A 15,880-nucleotide genomic window follows, 5' to 3' on the forward strand; every position below is an offset into this window, starting at 1 on the left:
ATTATTTACAGAGTCCTTAGAATGTGGGTTCTTGGAGAAGAGCTGGCATTGGGCTCTCAAGTAAGTAGCTTCAGGCTTGGATTCTTTGTCTGGGTTTTGGCAGAAACTGATGCTTAGAAATGGGTTTTCTGTAGTGTAAAGCCCGACAGAAGAGCTCTGGTCTCCAGCTAAATGCGTCCTGGAGGACAGTGTTCCGTTTCCTCACTCTGGTCTTACATCTGATTCAACCTGTAGTGTCACTGAGGGTCTTTGATGTGCTAGACAGCTTGCCAAGTGTCAGAGCCATAAGGTCTGTGCCCTCAGTGGGGGTTCACAGTCCAAGAAGAGGAAGCAATTCAATAGTTCTAAAACAGGGCGATATGTTCTATCGTGGAGATGCGTATAGAATATTTTAAAGGCACAAAGGAGGGGCCTCTAAACTACCTGAGGTGAGGATGAAGGCTTGGAGGGCCTCTTGGAGGAGGTGATACTCGGGATGAGTCTTGAAATATGAGGCAGGAGTGTTCTAGATAAAAGAGCGGAGAACACTGCACAGCAGCGTGTGGTGGGGATTTGCAGAGGCGAGGTGTGGTTTTCTTATTCTTTGGCAAGGCACCGGAAAAAAATTTTTTTTTTTCCCTCAAAGTATCCAAAATTTATTTTGTTTTGTATCTATTCACAGATCTTGCAAATTGAATTACTATGTACGTATTGATTTTCAGTGTCTTTTGAAACCGTAACAGAAGTAGGATTTTTTTTTAACTTGTTTGATTTTTGTTTTTTTTAAATTTACATCCAAGTTAGGTAGCGTCTAGTGCAACAATGATTTCAGGAGTAGATTCCTTAGTGCCCCTTACCCATTTATCCCGTCCCCCCTCCCACAACCCCTCCAGTAACCCTCAGTTTGTTCTCCATATTTATGAGTCTCTTCTGTTTTGTCCCCCTCCCTGTTTTTATATTCTTTTTGTTTCCCTTCCCTTATGTTCATCTGTTTTGTCTCTGAAAGTCCTCATATGAGTGAAGTCATATGATTTTTGTCTTTCTCTAATTTCACTTAGCATATTACCCTCTAGTTCCAACCATGTTGTTGCAAATGTCAAGATTTCATTCTTTTTGATTGCTGAGTAATACTCCATTGTATGTATGTATGTGTGTGTGTGTATATATATATATATATATATACACACACGCCATATATATATATATATATATATATATATATATATATACATACACACACACATACCACATCTTCTTTATCCATTCATCCATCGATGGACATGTGGACTCTTCCCATACTTTGGCTATTGTTGATAGTGCTGCTATAAACACAGGGGTACATGTGTCCCTTAGAAACAGCACACCTTTATCCCGTGGATAAATGCCTAGTAGTGCAATTGCTGGGTCATAGGGTAGTTCTATTTTTAGTTTTTTGAGGAACCTCCATACTGTTTTCCAGAGTGGCTGCACCAGCTTGCATTCCCAGGCACTGAAAATTTTTAACGTTCGCTGACATGGTCAACCTTTCATTTGAGCCCTTGTATGTGGTGATGGAGAAACACTGGAGGGTTGGTTGGGTTCACAGCCAGACCCAGGAAAGTATAGGCTAAGAGAGTGTAAGCAAGACCAGCCTGGCACGCATTACGTGCTTATCTGCAGTTGATAGGTTGAATGGTGTGAGTCACCCTCCTTTGGTTTCCCTTTGATTCCTAGGAAGGCTCCCACAGGAAGAGATTCCTTCTCGGTCACCCCCGACTTCGTTTCTGGGTACTGAGGTGCATGATATTTGATTGCGCCTTTGGTCACAGGAGTTTGTGCTCTGGGATGATTATCTGGGCTTCTCTTCTTCCTTCTTTCCCTTGTTTAAATCTTACCTGCAAGCCCCCTTCCCTCCTTTTCTTCCACCTGATTCCAGAGCAAGTGGCCGAGTGAATAGCCTCCTGCCTTTTTCCTCTTGACTGTTTTTTTCATCAAGGGGTTTTGCATTTGCCAAGCAGAAATGAAATGATTCAGCATCTGCACATGTCACGTGTTACGGACTGAATTCTTGATGTCAAAGGGAAATGGATATTAATCATTCACCTTAGAGCCATATCTCTGGCACAGAGCCGGACATGAGCAGATTCTGTAGGTATTTTTAGCTCATCACTGTGTAGTGCCAGAACAGGGACTGGCGTGATCCCTGGGGCAAGTTTACAGGCCAGTTTGAGCTGGTTCCTTCTGGGATCAGTGGAAATCATTATACATTCCCAGTATACCCACAGGTGCATATGAGATGCGTATAAACAACTCCGTAAAACATTAAAAAAAGCTTTTTTTAATGTTTAATTTTGAGACAGAGAGAGAGAGAAAGAGCATGAGCAGGGGAAGGACAGAGAGAGGGAAACAGAATGTGAAGCAGGCCCCAGGCTCTGACCTGTCAGCACAATAGCAGGGCTCAAACTCAAGAACCAGAAGATCATGACCTGAGCCGAAGTCAGACGCTTAACCTACTGAGCCACCCAGGCACCATCTCTGTAAAACATTTTTTTTAAAAAAGAGCTATCTGGTTTGCAAGATGATACAAGTTAAGGCACAGTGAAGTGAAAAAGCTACTGCCTTCTGGTGTCCCAACCAAATATGTCCAGGAACAAAAGTGAGCAACTTATAGATATTAGTCTTTTTTTTTTTTTTTTTTTTTTTGAGAAAGAGAGAGGGCACACCAGCCGGGGAGGAAGAGAAAGAATCTTAAGCAGGCTCCATGCACCCAGCACCGGGGAGCCTGATGTGGGGTTCATTGTGGGGTTTGACGTGGGGCTCGATCTCACAACCATGAGATGATGACCTGAGCTGAAATCAAGAGTTGGACACTTACCTGACTGAGCCACCCAGCTGCCCCATGAGATGTTAGTCTTACTGTTAGGTCAAGAACTCCTTTCTTTCATTCACTCAGGCCAACTTCTGGAAGTTTCCGGATATGGAAGGTAAATGAGAATGAACAGTGGAACACCATGTCCTTGCTTTTGCTTTATTGTCTTGCTTCTCTAAACAATTTTCCTAGCCTCTCGCTTATCCTACTGCCAGAGTTTTCTTCTCTTGCAGGTGGGGCCCTGATTCTGCTTAAGCCAGCCTGTTAGGTGCATGTCGTGTTAACCCTGGCCTGTGTGCTTGATGCAGGAGTTAACAGTGGCTTCTCCAGTAACACAGGGAAGCTGTCTCCCTGGTCCCGAATTAGCGACTCTGCCCAATTCTGGTAGCTCACTGGGCGCCTTGCTCAGGGTACACCCAGCCTCATAGGCACAGCGTGGGACACCAGAGCAAGGGGTGAGAGGTCCCTCATTTCACTTCTTTGGGCCAAAGTAATGTGGTTAACGGCTCCCAGATATGTGAACATGTCCTAATGACAGCAGGGGACGTGTCACCAAAAAGAATCAGAATCATAGAGCGGACACTAAAAGGGATCTGATATACCATTTCAGCTCTTAACATAAAATTTTAGCTTAAAATTTTTTTCTGAGGGGGCCCCTGAGTGGCTCAGTCGGTTAAGTGTCTGATTCTTGGTTTTGGCTCAGGTCATGGTCTCACGGTTGTGAGTTCAAGCCCTGCATGGGGCTATGCACTGACGGCAAGGAGCCCTACTTGGGATTCTCTCTCTCCCTGCCTCTCTGCCCCTCCCCTGTCTTTCTCAAAAATAAACATTTAAAAGTAAATAAATAAAGGGTGTTGGGTGGCTCAGTTTGTTGAGCATCCATCTGCAGCTCAGGTCATGATCTTACAGTTGGTGAGTTCGAGCCCCACGTCGGGCTCTGTGCTGACAGCTCAGAGCCTGGAGCCTGCTTCGGATTCTGTGTCTCCCTCTCTCTCTGCCCCTCCCCTACTCATTCTCTCTCTCTCTCTCTCTCTTTCTCTGTCAAAAATGAATAAACATTTTAAAAAATAAACAAAAATAAATGTATTTATTTAAATGACATTTTTTCTGAGAGTCTACTATATGCAAAATAGTACTAGACCCTAAGGATTAAAAAGGAAGAGGAGACAGGAAACAGAGAAGGCTGGAAGGACATAATCTCTTCCATAATACGTGTGTGTGTTTGTGTGTATGTAAGGAAGTGCGTGGAAAGAACACCATCGCTAGCATTTCCCCCCCCCTTCTCCTCCTCCTCTTTCTCCTCCTCCTCTTCCTCCTTCCTGTTGTTCTGTGCAACCCTGTGAGAGCCACCTTCTTACTTCTTGCATGGACCTGTTGGCAGCTTTCTTTTCTCTGAGGCTCAACAACTGTAAGATGACCTAGTCATTTTTTTCTGAAGTTCTTATCACTTTATGCTTCTTTCCTCCTTGGTATTCAGGACACTTTCCTTCTTGCTTCATCCTCACTGGGTAGTGTGGTAACATGTGAGGAGGAGGGGATTTAGTGTCTGTAACACCTAGGACTGGATTCTTTGTGAGCAGAGTGGCCTTGGGCAGGTTTCATGACCTTTCTGAAAGCTGTGTCCTTTATTAACGAAAGGGGAAGAGGTAGTAATGCCTCTTATGTCAGGTTCTTGTAAAGAGCACGGCAAAAGTGACAAGATTGGAGGCATACAAACTGTAGGTGCTCTGATCCCCACCCCACCCCCCCCCCACCCCCCACCCGCTCCACCTTCAGGAGATTGAATTGGCACCAGGTGAATTCAGTGGGCACGTTTGTGGAAATGTAAGCGCCTGGAGATTCTGTTGGGAAGTAGGTGGGAGACAAAACGAGTGGAGCTCCCCTCAGGGCACTGCTTTTAGGCTAGGATTCCTATCTCTGAAATGTGAGGAAAAGGCTAATCAAAGGCTTGGAGAAGGTATTTGTAATGTAACACCAGCTAGCGTTTAGACTATAACACCAAACATTCCAGATCCAGAAGTTGCAGATACCGCCAAGGAACAGGCAACCCAAGAGAAAGACAGGAAACCGATAATAATTCAAAGGTGAGAAATCCCAGAGTTCGTAAACACACATGAAAAGATTCTCCAATCCCACTAGTAAAAATGCATATGGAAAACCATTTTGTACCCCTTAGATTGGCAATAATTAAAAACCCCAAAACCTGGTAACGCTAAGTGCCAGCAAGGCCGCGGGAAATGTAACACACTTGCTGAGATGGAGAGCAGTGTGGCAACATTTAGGTGGGCTGGAGACGCATCCCTTCTTGGACCCAGTGATTCCATTGCTCTGCACAGACTCAAGGGAAACTTTTACGCGTACAAGAAGAGCGGCGCAGAAATGTTCAAGGGTGATTGCTTGGGCATGGTTTGTGATAAGAGGAGATTCGTGCCAACAGTGCACGTGGCCATCATAGGGGGATGGAAGGGTTGGTGTGACCATTCAGTGACCGTTCAGTCAGTGGTGACTCCGCAGGAGTTAGGAGTTAGCGTGAATGACCTCCGTCTCTATGTACCATCATGGGGAGTTATCAAATGTAATTTGGAGTGAAAAAAAGAAGAACGTGTAGACTATGGCACCTTTTATTTGCATAAAAACACAAAGTAATTATGAATTGTTATGTTACGCAAGGAACTATTACATTTGGAAAAACATGGCGTGAAAAGGATACGCGCCGACTTGCGGACAATGATTCGTACTGGGGAAGGGAGGGAGGAAAAATAGTGTGTAGGAGGCAGTTTAGCTTTGTTTTGTTTTTGAAATAAAGGGCTGAACTAAGTACAGGAAAATGTGAAGTCACGAAACCTGGGTATTGGGAACACAGCTGCCATTTTTTGTGTGCGATTGCAGTATTTCATGCATAAAACGAGGACTCTGTATCTTTGCAATTAGAGGCCAGCTCCATTTGGTCCCATTACCCAGGGGAAGGTGCTATTCCTGTGGCTTCCGTGGCTGTTTCTCCTTACAGTAAAGCTCTGCGGAAAGGAGAGAAGAAGCCCTTGTCCAGTGGTGTGCCAGGCCCCGGGTGGCCTGTTCTGCCACCGTCCCAGCCCCTGCCGTGTTGTCTCCTGCCTAGGGTCTTGGGGTTTGTTGGGCTCTGGCTGCAGACCACTCCCGGCGTGAAGGCTACAGGGGTCAGCACAACACGTAAGAGATGTTGAAAATCCCAGCCTGGTCACTTGCTCCTTTTAAATGAGTGTTAGCTTGAGTTTCAGTTGGGGTAGGCCCACACCTTCCTGTTTCTCGGTCCGGGGCCTCTGGATAAGTCAATTCCTACCTAGTGTGGAATCTCTGTCTATGAGGGTTTTGCTTTGTCAGGTGATACAGACGCAATATGATCCATCTGTAACACGTGTGGTTGTTTTCCTTGTTCCTGTTTTTTTTAGCTCACAGATGTGTACAGTTCATCCCCGTCTCTGAGTCGTTACTTTACTTCAGTGGAAATTACGGACTTCAGGTAAGAATGTGAAGCATGCCACGTTGCTCTTTCTCTGGAAAGCAACCCCCATCACCATTTGTCTAGAAGGACTTCCTGAGTGTCAAAGCACAAAAGGAACTGATGATGGGATGTGATGGCTTTGGCTTTGGAAGGGTTTTTGGAAACTTACTAGCTCAACTCCCTGATTTTACAAAGGAGCGAAGTGAAGCCCTGATTAATTATATGACTCAACAGGGTCGCATGGAAGAGAGGAGAAGCCACTCCCAGGTAAACCATTCCTGCAGATGCTCCAATAAGCTAGGGGTAAGAATAGAAATAGATCTCAGATAGTGACGTGATGTAAATGGTATAATCCAGATACTAGCTTTTGCTTTTGAGGAACACAAGGAATACAGGAGTCCATGCCCCTTATACAATATTAAAAATATAAAGACATCTCATACAGGAAAAGTCTACCGTTTCCTTCCACCCCACCTACTACCCCTGATATTGCATGTTCTAGTCAATTCCATACACATGGTATGTTCTGCTCCCTTCTACTGAACAGGCTGCCATCAACAGTTTGGTGTGATTTCTTCTATTCATGTACTTACCATATATACTTTATATATTATACATGTATAGTAAATACATGCATATATATAGTTTTTCTTTATATATCTCTTAATCCTAAATATTTTTGTCTCTATCTATAGAACCTAGATAAAAGGTGTATGTGTGTAGGGGTGTCATCTGATTATTTTTTTGTATTGTTAGGAGAAGATTTACATGACAAAGCTTTCTTATCCACTATTCTTAAGATATCTCTGGAATGTGACCATCACAGATAGTATTATCTTCAAAAAGAGATAGTATTATATTGGGATTCCTGCTTCTCAAACTATAAATTTCCCAGACCATAATTTTAGTACAGGGGGGGAAGCATTAGTACAGGGGGGAAGCAACCGAGGTGATAGCACAACGGGATAGGGCCAAAAGGGACCTGAAGTCTGAAACTGCATACAGTGGCGGGTTGCCTTGACAACTCCATCCCTCTTTCTTTATGGACCCCCCACTGTGCATATCACCTTACGGTTACATCTTTGACATTGCTCGTTTTAATCACAAATTACTGGTATTAAAATGCCGATAAAAAAGCCCAGCACATTTTCCTCTATATATACTATATATATACTATATATATATATATATACTATATATATATCTATATACTATATATATATATACTATATATATACATACTATATATATATATATATATATATATATATATATATATACTATATATATACTATATATACTAGCCCCGACTTGCAATTTAAAGACAGAGCTGAGAAAGGAAAGACACTCAGCCTGAAGGGTCTTTCTGAGAATCCAGCCCCCATATTATGGGTTTAGAGGAGGTGGGGCTGCATAATGGGCTGGGGTAGACATTGGAGGGAACAAAACAAAAACATTAGAAGGTTGAACCAAATGTGGCTAGAAATCTGAAGATTAAATGTTAGAGAATTTGTTTTTACGAGTTATTTGAAAGAAAAATCTGAGACTTTAGGATTTTGGGTAGAGGAGCTCTGTACGGGAAGCACTTTTGTTGCATTTTAAGAGGTCCAGGCAGCGTTTTAACAGTGTTGGGATGAGTAAGAAACAAAAACCATTGTCCCCCAAAAGGTGCTGCCGCTAGCGGGCAGGAGACAGCCAGAGACCCCTGGCAGCCAGGTTTGTGTCTACACGGGATAGTGACCTCAGTCCTGCCCCAGCCCAACAGGAACCTGCGAAAATGGCCTTTGGTTCGTCAGTTGCCAGGCGCACTCTAATAGTGGGCAGCTGAGGCGAAGCCCACATGGCTCTGTTTTTCCTGAAAATCCCTCCTTTCCCCTCAAGATCTAGCCTTAATGTAAACTCCCCCAGTGGGTGACCTGATGTGGTGGGACTAGGTTGGGCCAGCCAGGCTGGGTTAGGCAGGGCAACCCTCTCTTTCAAAAACTTCTGGTCTAGTCTTCTGAAAGTCAGCCTGTGATCCTTTCCATAAGCCAGCCTGAGACCTTGCCCACCTGTGGGAGTGCAGGGTGGCTGTACGCCTTGATGTGCAGCTTGATGTGCTATCAATGGTCAACCTTGATGTTGACCATCGATAGCAATAACTGGCAGGTGGAGCACGGGGAACAAGTAATGACACCTGCACACTTGTGTCTCTGGCTGAGAGCCTGAACGTGCATTTTGCAGCCCATCCGTAGCAGCACACGTAAACCGAGAGGTTCTCCACAGTCTTGATGGTATTTTGTTCATCCGAACTGCGGAGTTTGGCACACTGCTTGGCTGTCACGGGTTATAAACCGGCAGCCACATGAATACGAGAATAGTGGCCTATGTGACCTCTGGCCACAAGAGGGGGCTCATTCCCCGTCCTTAGCAGGACCGGCGTTCTGATCCAGGCTCCCGGGAGCGGCAGGCAGGTCAGTCAAAAACTGCCCTAGGGTGAGAGTCTCAGATGTGGCCACCTCTTAATTATTTTATTGCAGGCTCTTAATCAGGGCCTTCTTGAACCAAAGTATGCGGATAACTTTGAAAAACCTGTATGTCGAGGTAGCATTTAACCAGCCAGGGTAAGCTACTAATTAACCGAAGATAGCCCTATGATTATTTTCATTTTGGGACTGGAAAAATGTTCTAGGAAGATGAAGACCCCTTTTCCTTAGGTCCCTTTCCTGAGAGTTGCAAAGCTGAGAGCCTCGGGAGGTGGAAATTGGACAGAAAACAGGTCTCACTTTGGAGCTGTGATATGCTGCCGCTACACAGGGCAGCCGGTGGGAATTCGGGAATTCTGGAGCCAGCTGGTGGCAGGGAGCTTTGCGTCCTACCTCAGACATTTTGTAGGTTAAGGAATGAACTGGTTAAACCAAACAGCTGTGACAGTCACTTGGGGCAGGGAGAGGGTGGAGCGTGAGGATGTGGAGAAGGGAATACAAGAGGAGAACAGGGCTTCCCTGCCTCAGGGGATAAAAGGTTGGTATTGGGGCAGAGGATGGGCCAGCCCTTGGATCGTCCTTGACAGTAGCTGGATGGCGACTCTCCCTTCAAGGGCCTCTCCCAGGGGTCTCCTAGAGGATGGGTTTTAGGTGGAAGGAAGAGGTTAGGGTCATCTCAGCTTTCTGCGGCGAGATTACAGAAGAGAGTTCTTCTAGGACAGTGTGTCCTTTGCCTTTTTGTACTGGAGGAACATGAGGAACTAGAAAGAGGGTCCTGCTAAAGTTAGCTTCCTGGGTTGCAGTGTGATGCTGTTGATCTGTGTTGCTGTGTCTGTTTGGCGTGCCTTTCAGCAGTGAAAATGCCACCGTAGCCTACCACCTGCAATTTGGGGTTCCTTCAGAAGATGACAGTTTTATGAAGTATATGATGAATAAAGAGTTGGTGCTGGGCATTTTACTACAGGATCTCCATGATCAGAGAGTGTCCGGTTGTGAGACTTTGGGGCTTGATCCAGCATCCCTCTTGCTCTACGGTAAGTCGAAGAAGTCAGGAAGGCAGAGTTGTGACCTTCAGTAAGTGAACCAGATGGAGGGCAGCTGGTTTGGTTTGATTTCTGCGCAAGTGATGTTCACGCTCCATGGAGGAGGTTACACGGTCCTGCCTCCATGAGCAGACAGAGTAGGTGGGAAAAAATAATTAAATTGTAAAGATGAGGCTAAATGTTTCCCTGTTGTAGCTCACCCACATTTGGAGTCCCATATCCCACTTTGCAACATCATTGGTGAGCTTCATGAAAATGCCACGGTTTCACAAGAGAAGTATTGAATTTGGAACGAATGATACCGCTAAATCATTGAAAGATTATCTCAGTATGAGAAACCGATCTCCTTTTTCTGTTGAAGGCCACTGAGTCTATTACATTAACAGAGGGGCGTGAAAGGGCAAATCAGCCTCTTTGGAAAGTTAATCAACTTACTCATCTACTTTTGAAACCAAGAGTGGAATGAGAACATTGGTATGTTACTTTTCATCAGCACGGAAAACACCCTGCTTGTCAGAACCTGAGAATTTTTAAGACTTTGCACAAAACCCGGTGAAAAGGAAGGTGGGGAGGAGAAGTAACCACAAGCCTTGGAGATGCGCCTCCATTGCGTCTGTACTGGGAGCTTCGGCCTGACCTCTGGTCTCACTTCCCACCCTGATCCCTCGCTTGGAGGGGCCCGGGCCCTTGTTAGTTAGCCCATAATGCCGACCATCTTGTATATTTCATCATCTGCGATCCGCCGGAAATACTTTCTGCACACCGGTAGTAGTAAATGCCAGTTAAATGAGTGAAAAAGGCAAATTAGGAGATGTAGTTAGCACCAGGCACGGTGCCAGCCAGCCTAGAATCAGAAGAGCAGGACAGATTGGCAAGTACTCCTGTTCCTACATAGTATGAGAAGGGGTGTTTATTCTACTGGCATTTCTTGATGACGGGAAGTGAAAGTAGGCTAATCCTTGTTTAAGACGGTGTAGAGTTATATAAAGCAGTTCTTAAAGCTTGCTTTTTCCCAAATAAGTAGAATGAATGATATTCAGAGGGCCAAATTTAAGCTCACTGAGAATGAATTGCTTCCTCACAGAGCAGTTTTACTTACCTGAATAAGTAAAGTGTGTCTGTGGGCCAGACAGAGAGCATCCAAGTGTAGGGTGAAGAGGTTATGCACCCCTCAACAGGAATTTTAGAAAGAGAGAGAGAGAGAAGGGAGGAAGGAAAGAAGGGAGGCAAGGAAGGAAGGAAGGGAGGAAACCCTTCAACCCCCTGCTGTATGAAGAGGTGAGAGAAGGGAGGTGCAGCTGCCTGAGATGCATCTGGTGGCCGTTGCTGTGTCATGAGTGATCTCGATTTTCCGAGCCCCCTCTGTACTTTGGTGGTTACCAGCTCTTTCCAAAGGTAGGCAGGGAAAGTAGAAGAGGAGGGTGAGAAAAAATTGAGAGGGTTATAAGGGTGGGAGGGCCACTCAGAGGGCAGTGGCTTGTGAGCCTGGGGAGAGCTTGGGAAGAATTTGAGCTCAGACAGATGGCTTTAGAGACATATCCCCGGGGCCAGACGGCGGCAGGTGCCCAAAGGATGCAGCCAGGAGTAAGCAGGAGATTGTATCATTGTTCCTCTCAGACCTTTCTGCTGGGGGTGGGGGTTTCTATAACCCCGCGTCCACTTTCTAGAGCGTGCATGTGCAGTGTTTGAGCCATTTGATACCCTCAGGAGTGTATCAGTCCAATGGGAGACAACGCAGTGACCATTTGGGAAGAGTGAGGAAGGAAGAAGAGAGACCCCGAAAAAGCAGGCAGGCTAAGGGAGGGGATGAGCTCAATCAGGGATAGGTTGGCTGAGCAGAGGCCCCTGGGAGGGACCCAGTGAGACCCCATGTGTTCTTAGACCAGTTTTCCATGTTCACCGCACTGTGGGTCTGAGGGTTACCCCACCCGCCTCCCGTGATCCTCTGGGCAACCAGTTTCCCACAGAGATGCTGTTCCAATTCTGCAAAGAGCAATGATTCTTCTTTTTTTTTTTTAAGTTTATTTATTTTGAGAGAGAGAGTAAGAGAGAGAGAGAATCCCAAGTAGGCTCTGCACAGTGTGGAGCCTGATGGGGGGCTCGAACTCACGGATTGTGAGATCATGACCTGAGCTGAAGCCAGGACTTAACTGACTGGGCCACCCAGCCACTCCAAAGAACAATGATTCTTAAAATTCTTTTTCCAGGGGCGCCAGGTTGGCTCAGTTGGTTAAGTGTCTGACTTCTTGATTTTGGCTCAGGTCATGATCTCACAGTTCGTGAGATCAAGCCCTGCACTGTCAGTGCAGAGCCTACTTGGAATTCTCTCTCTTTCCCTCTCTCTCTGCCCCTTCCCCAGTCTCTCTCTCTCTCTCTCTCTCAAAATACGTAAACTTAAAAAAATATTTTCCCACGTAATAAGAGCTTTTAGGATTGATTCCCTTAGCAACTTTCAAAGGTACCACACAGCAGTGTTAACTCTAGCCCTCATGCTGTACATTCCACCCCCAGAACTTATTTATTTTACAATTGGAAGTTTGTGCCTTTTGACCACCTTCACCCGGCCCTCTCCCTCTGCAACCCATCTGGTCTCTTTTTCTATGAGTTTGTTTTTCCTAGATTCCACGTGTAAGTGAGATTGTGCAACATTTTGCCTTTCTCCGTCTGACTTTGGTCACATAGCATGCCGCCCTCAAGGGTAAGGGAACTGCTTTACTAGATCTCACCTCCCCCTTCCGCTATTTTTGAGCTCCTTCACTTTATGGGTGTTTGGGGGCCTGGGGATGGGGCGGGGGTCAGTCTGTTTTACAAATGTAAAATGGCAGCACGAGTTATTTTAGACATCTTGACCTGGGGTAGTTATTTTGTACTGTTTTCGCATATGTGAAGGACTCAGCTAGACTAAATGAAGGCAAAAGCCAGATTTGTGTGAGAGAAAAGAGGAAAACGCTGCAGGCAGTGAGAAGAGTGAATCCTGTTTGCACATTTTGGGGGTAAACTGATGAGCTGGCTGCCGGCAGAGGAGCCAACGTGTGCGTTCCGGTTTTGACAGGACTGCTTGGTATCTAGGAAAATCGCTTAGGTTGTGTATTGATTTTCCAGGAATCTTGGAAAGTTTAGCCAAGAGGCACTAATTCTCAAGTGGGGGCAGTTTTGCCCCTCCACCGCCCCCTCGGGGTAGCTGGTAATGTCTGCCGATGTTTTTAGTTGTCACGACTGGGTGCGTATATGAGATACTAGCATCTAGCATCTAGATACCAGCGTCTGATCATCTTACAAGGCACAGGGCCCCTCTCTACTGTGGTAGAGGTTTTTCCCCTGTGGGGGGAGAAAAACAAAAAAACCAAAACCTCAAGGCAACCTGGCCGGACGCATGCGTGACAACATCCCTCATGACCCTATAGCATGAGACCACTTAATCAGGCTGATGTTTGTGTGTGACCATATAGGGAGACAAAGAAATAGAAAATGTATATAAAAAACTACGCTACCTGCCGTTCCGGGCTCAGTGCTTCGGGTACGAACCCAACTAAGCGGCGCCGGCATGGGTGAAGTTGCTTCCTGGAAAGAAAAGCCTCTGTGTCACGACTCTCTGTGCGAGAATCCTGCTACACTACTACAAAGATTTGTCCAGCCCCAAATGTCAACTGTGAGGACCCTGTGGCAGTGCACGGACCCTCCATGTGATGGTCCTCAGGTCCTTGCATGGGCATCTCCACCTTGGTCAGGCCAGGTCCATGCCATTTCCCTCATCAGACTTGCTCACAGTCTATTGTATACCATTTAACACACTGAAAATTTAGAGGCTAGTAGATATCTATTAGCTAGAGGCTAATAGATTATGAAAACGGACATCATTTAAATGTCCTCAGCACCCAAAAGGCTTCAACAAAATGTTATCGTGAATCATACCCAAATGAGCAACGGGTTATCTGTGTTTTGAAAAGCATTCTAGGGCACGTGGGTGGCTCAGTCAGTTGAGGTCCCACTCTTGATTTTGGCTCAGGTCATGATCTCCTGGTTGGTGAGTTCGAGCCCTGCAACTGGCTCATGCTGATGGTGTGGAGCCTGCTTGGGATTCTCTCTCTCTCTCTCTCTCTCTCTCTCTGCCCCTCCCCAGCTTGGGGGCTATCTCTCTCTCTCTCAAAATCAAATAAAAATAAAAATTTAAGAAAAAAAAAAAACAAAAGAAAAGCATTCAGAGATACATGTGTGTATTGACCGAAGAGAAAACTTCCTCTGTTAGGGATTTATAGGCATTTCAAGTTTACATAAGAGTTTATTTTCGAACCCAGTGAAATAAAATGAAAGCATAAATCTGTACAATAATCATGATTTAAAAAAAATTAATGACTTCCGTTTGTATTTTCTTTTCAGAATGAAGCGGTGGATACCAGTCTGTATCTGAAAGCAGTGCTCCACTGAGTGTGGGGATGAGAGAATTCATGTCATTTTCTAGAAGGGATCCTGTGAATTAACGTGGAAGGACTGGCAATGGACTCTCCCCCCCATTCTGCGTTTATGAGGTCTGGCTCCGTCTCCAGCAAAACAGCACCTGCGAGCTACTGCGGCTGGGTTCAGCCTTGACAGAGGCAGGAAGCCCGCAGTGGGGTTGGGGGTGGGGTGGGGTGGGGGGTTACGGGGTAGGTGGGCGGAGCTTGCCACGTGGGGCTACTGCTATTCTTGGAGCACTAGTTGCCCCCACCCACATGTGGACACTTTCTCTTTAGTGCAAAGGTGACCTTTGAGGTGGGATCTCCTCAGGTGGAAAGAGAACACAGTAGGTAGGCAGGGGTGAGGGACAACTGAGCCCCTCGCTCTCTGAAATCCCCTCCCATTCCCCCACTCCCGATGTGATATTTGATCTACCTCCAAGCAAGACTGTGAGGAAGGCACTGGACAAGACCACAGCAGCAGAGTTCTGTGTCTATTTCGTGACCTGCAAACCGGCCTTGGCCACATTATCCGCTATCGCTGTGTTATGTATGGCTACGGAAATACCACGCGTGTTTATTTCCCGTCTTCTTATTGCTCCCGTGACTCCTGAACCCCACTTTTGGAAAGCTTGGGGGTTTGAACACACAGCTATCATTTGGGATAGTTTTGCCAATTTACAGTTTGTCACACTTCCATCCGAGAAACATTAAGGCTGCCTAGCCCTGTGCTGTAGATACCATGCCCGGGATTTTTATTGTCCAATGTTACTGGCCTTCCTATAAAACTCCGTGTCTTCAGGCAATGATGGTTTATCTTATTGAAGATGGTTTGAAGCAATTGCCAACTCTCTGTTGGAAAGAAACTGTTGGAGGCTTAATGCCAACTTGTTTGCAGGCTGAGGGGAGCATTAGTGACTGTGTTGATCATCTGTGGGTACAGAATTGCCTAGCACGAGGAAGCACAGTATTTGTTTTGTGGGGAAAATTGATTTGCTGGAAACTTTCCAAGAGGGAGTGTTGTGATCATATAATAAGAGTCTTAGCCCCGGTGTCTCAGTTAAATTGGCTGTGGGTGGACATCAGTATGAGGGGCTATTGTATATGGGGTTGTGTCCAAATGTGCGTGTCAGGCCAGATTTGCCTTGGTCTTTTTGAGATCCAGGACTCTGGAAAATGTGAATTTGCTTTCTTATTTAACTAGAGGGTGCATTTATTGTAAACTTGATGTGCCATTTTGAGGATAGTTCCTTAAACTAGCGAAATAGGTGAATTTCCCTTCTTCCTCTTTATTTTTTACATGTCAAATGTAAATCTTAGTGTGTTTGTACTTTGTAGAATGTAATGAGTAACTTTAATGGAGAAGGATTTAAAAATATTTACAATAAATTATTTTTGCGTGGTCATTGTCACATTACTATTGCTTCGTAGCTGTTGACTCCCCAGGGCCATGATTTGGGCTGGCATTTTCTTGCAGTTAATGGTGTTGGAACTGATTTTTTTCATTTCCCTGAGGGCAGCTTCCCCTTCTGAGTAAGACTGAGCTGGATGGGCTGGGGTGGGCTGGGTCCTCCGTGCCAGTGAGAGCGGGGAAGGGCCCTCTCTCTATCTTCCAGTTCCTCCCAGGGCTCTCC

At 45.7% G+C, this 15,880-nt stretch overlaps 1 protein-coding gene across 3 annotated transcripts in view; it reads left to right on the top strand.

Moving 5' to 3' along the window:
- The window catches only part of CC2H3orf52 (chromosome C2 C3orf52 homolog), a 33,345-nt gene extending 17,693 nt beyond the window's left edge, over positions 1 to 15,652 (top strand). The window contains exons 4-6 of one of the 3 annotated variants that reach the window (XM_053220842.1): positions 6,253 to 6,323; positions 9,735 to 9,804; positions 14,191 to 15,652. In XM_053220842.1, coding sequence (XP_053076817.1) covers positions 6,253 to 6,323; positions 9,735 to 9,804; positions 14,191 to 14,238 — 189 coding nt within the window. In that variant the 3' untranslated portion in view covers positions 14,239 to 15,652. Of the gene's footprint in view, positions 1 to 6,252; positions 6,324 to 9,622; positions 9,805 to 14,190 lie in introns of all 3 variants that reach the window. The other 2 variants (XM_027077718.2, XM_027077717.2) reach the window with 2 other exon arrangements.
- Positions 15,653 to 15,880: the final 228 nt, after the last annotated feature.

Source organism: Acinonyx jubatus, chromosome C2 (genome assembly GCF_027475565.1).
Source record: "Acinonyx jubatus isolate Ajub_Pintada_27869175 chromosome C2, VMU_Ajub_asm_v1.0, whole genome shotgun sequence".
NCBI lineage: Eukaryota > Metazoa > Chordata > Mammalia > Carnivora > Felidae > Acinonyx > Acinonyx jubatus.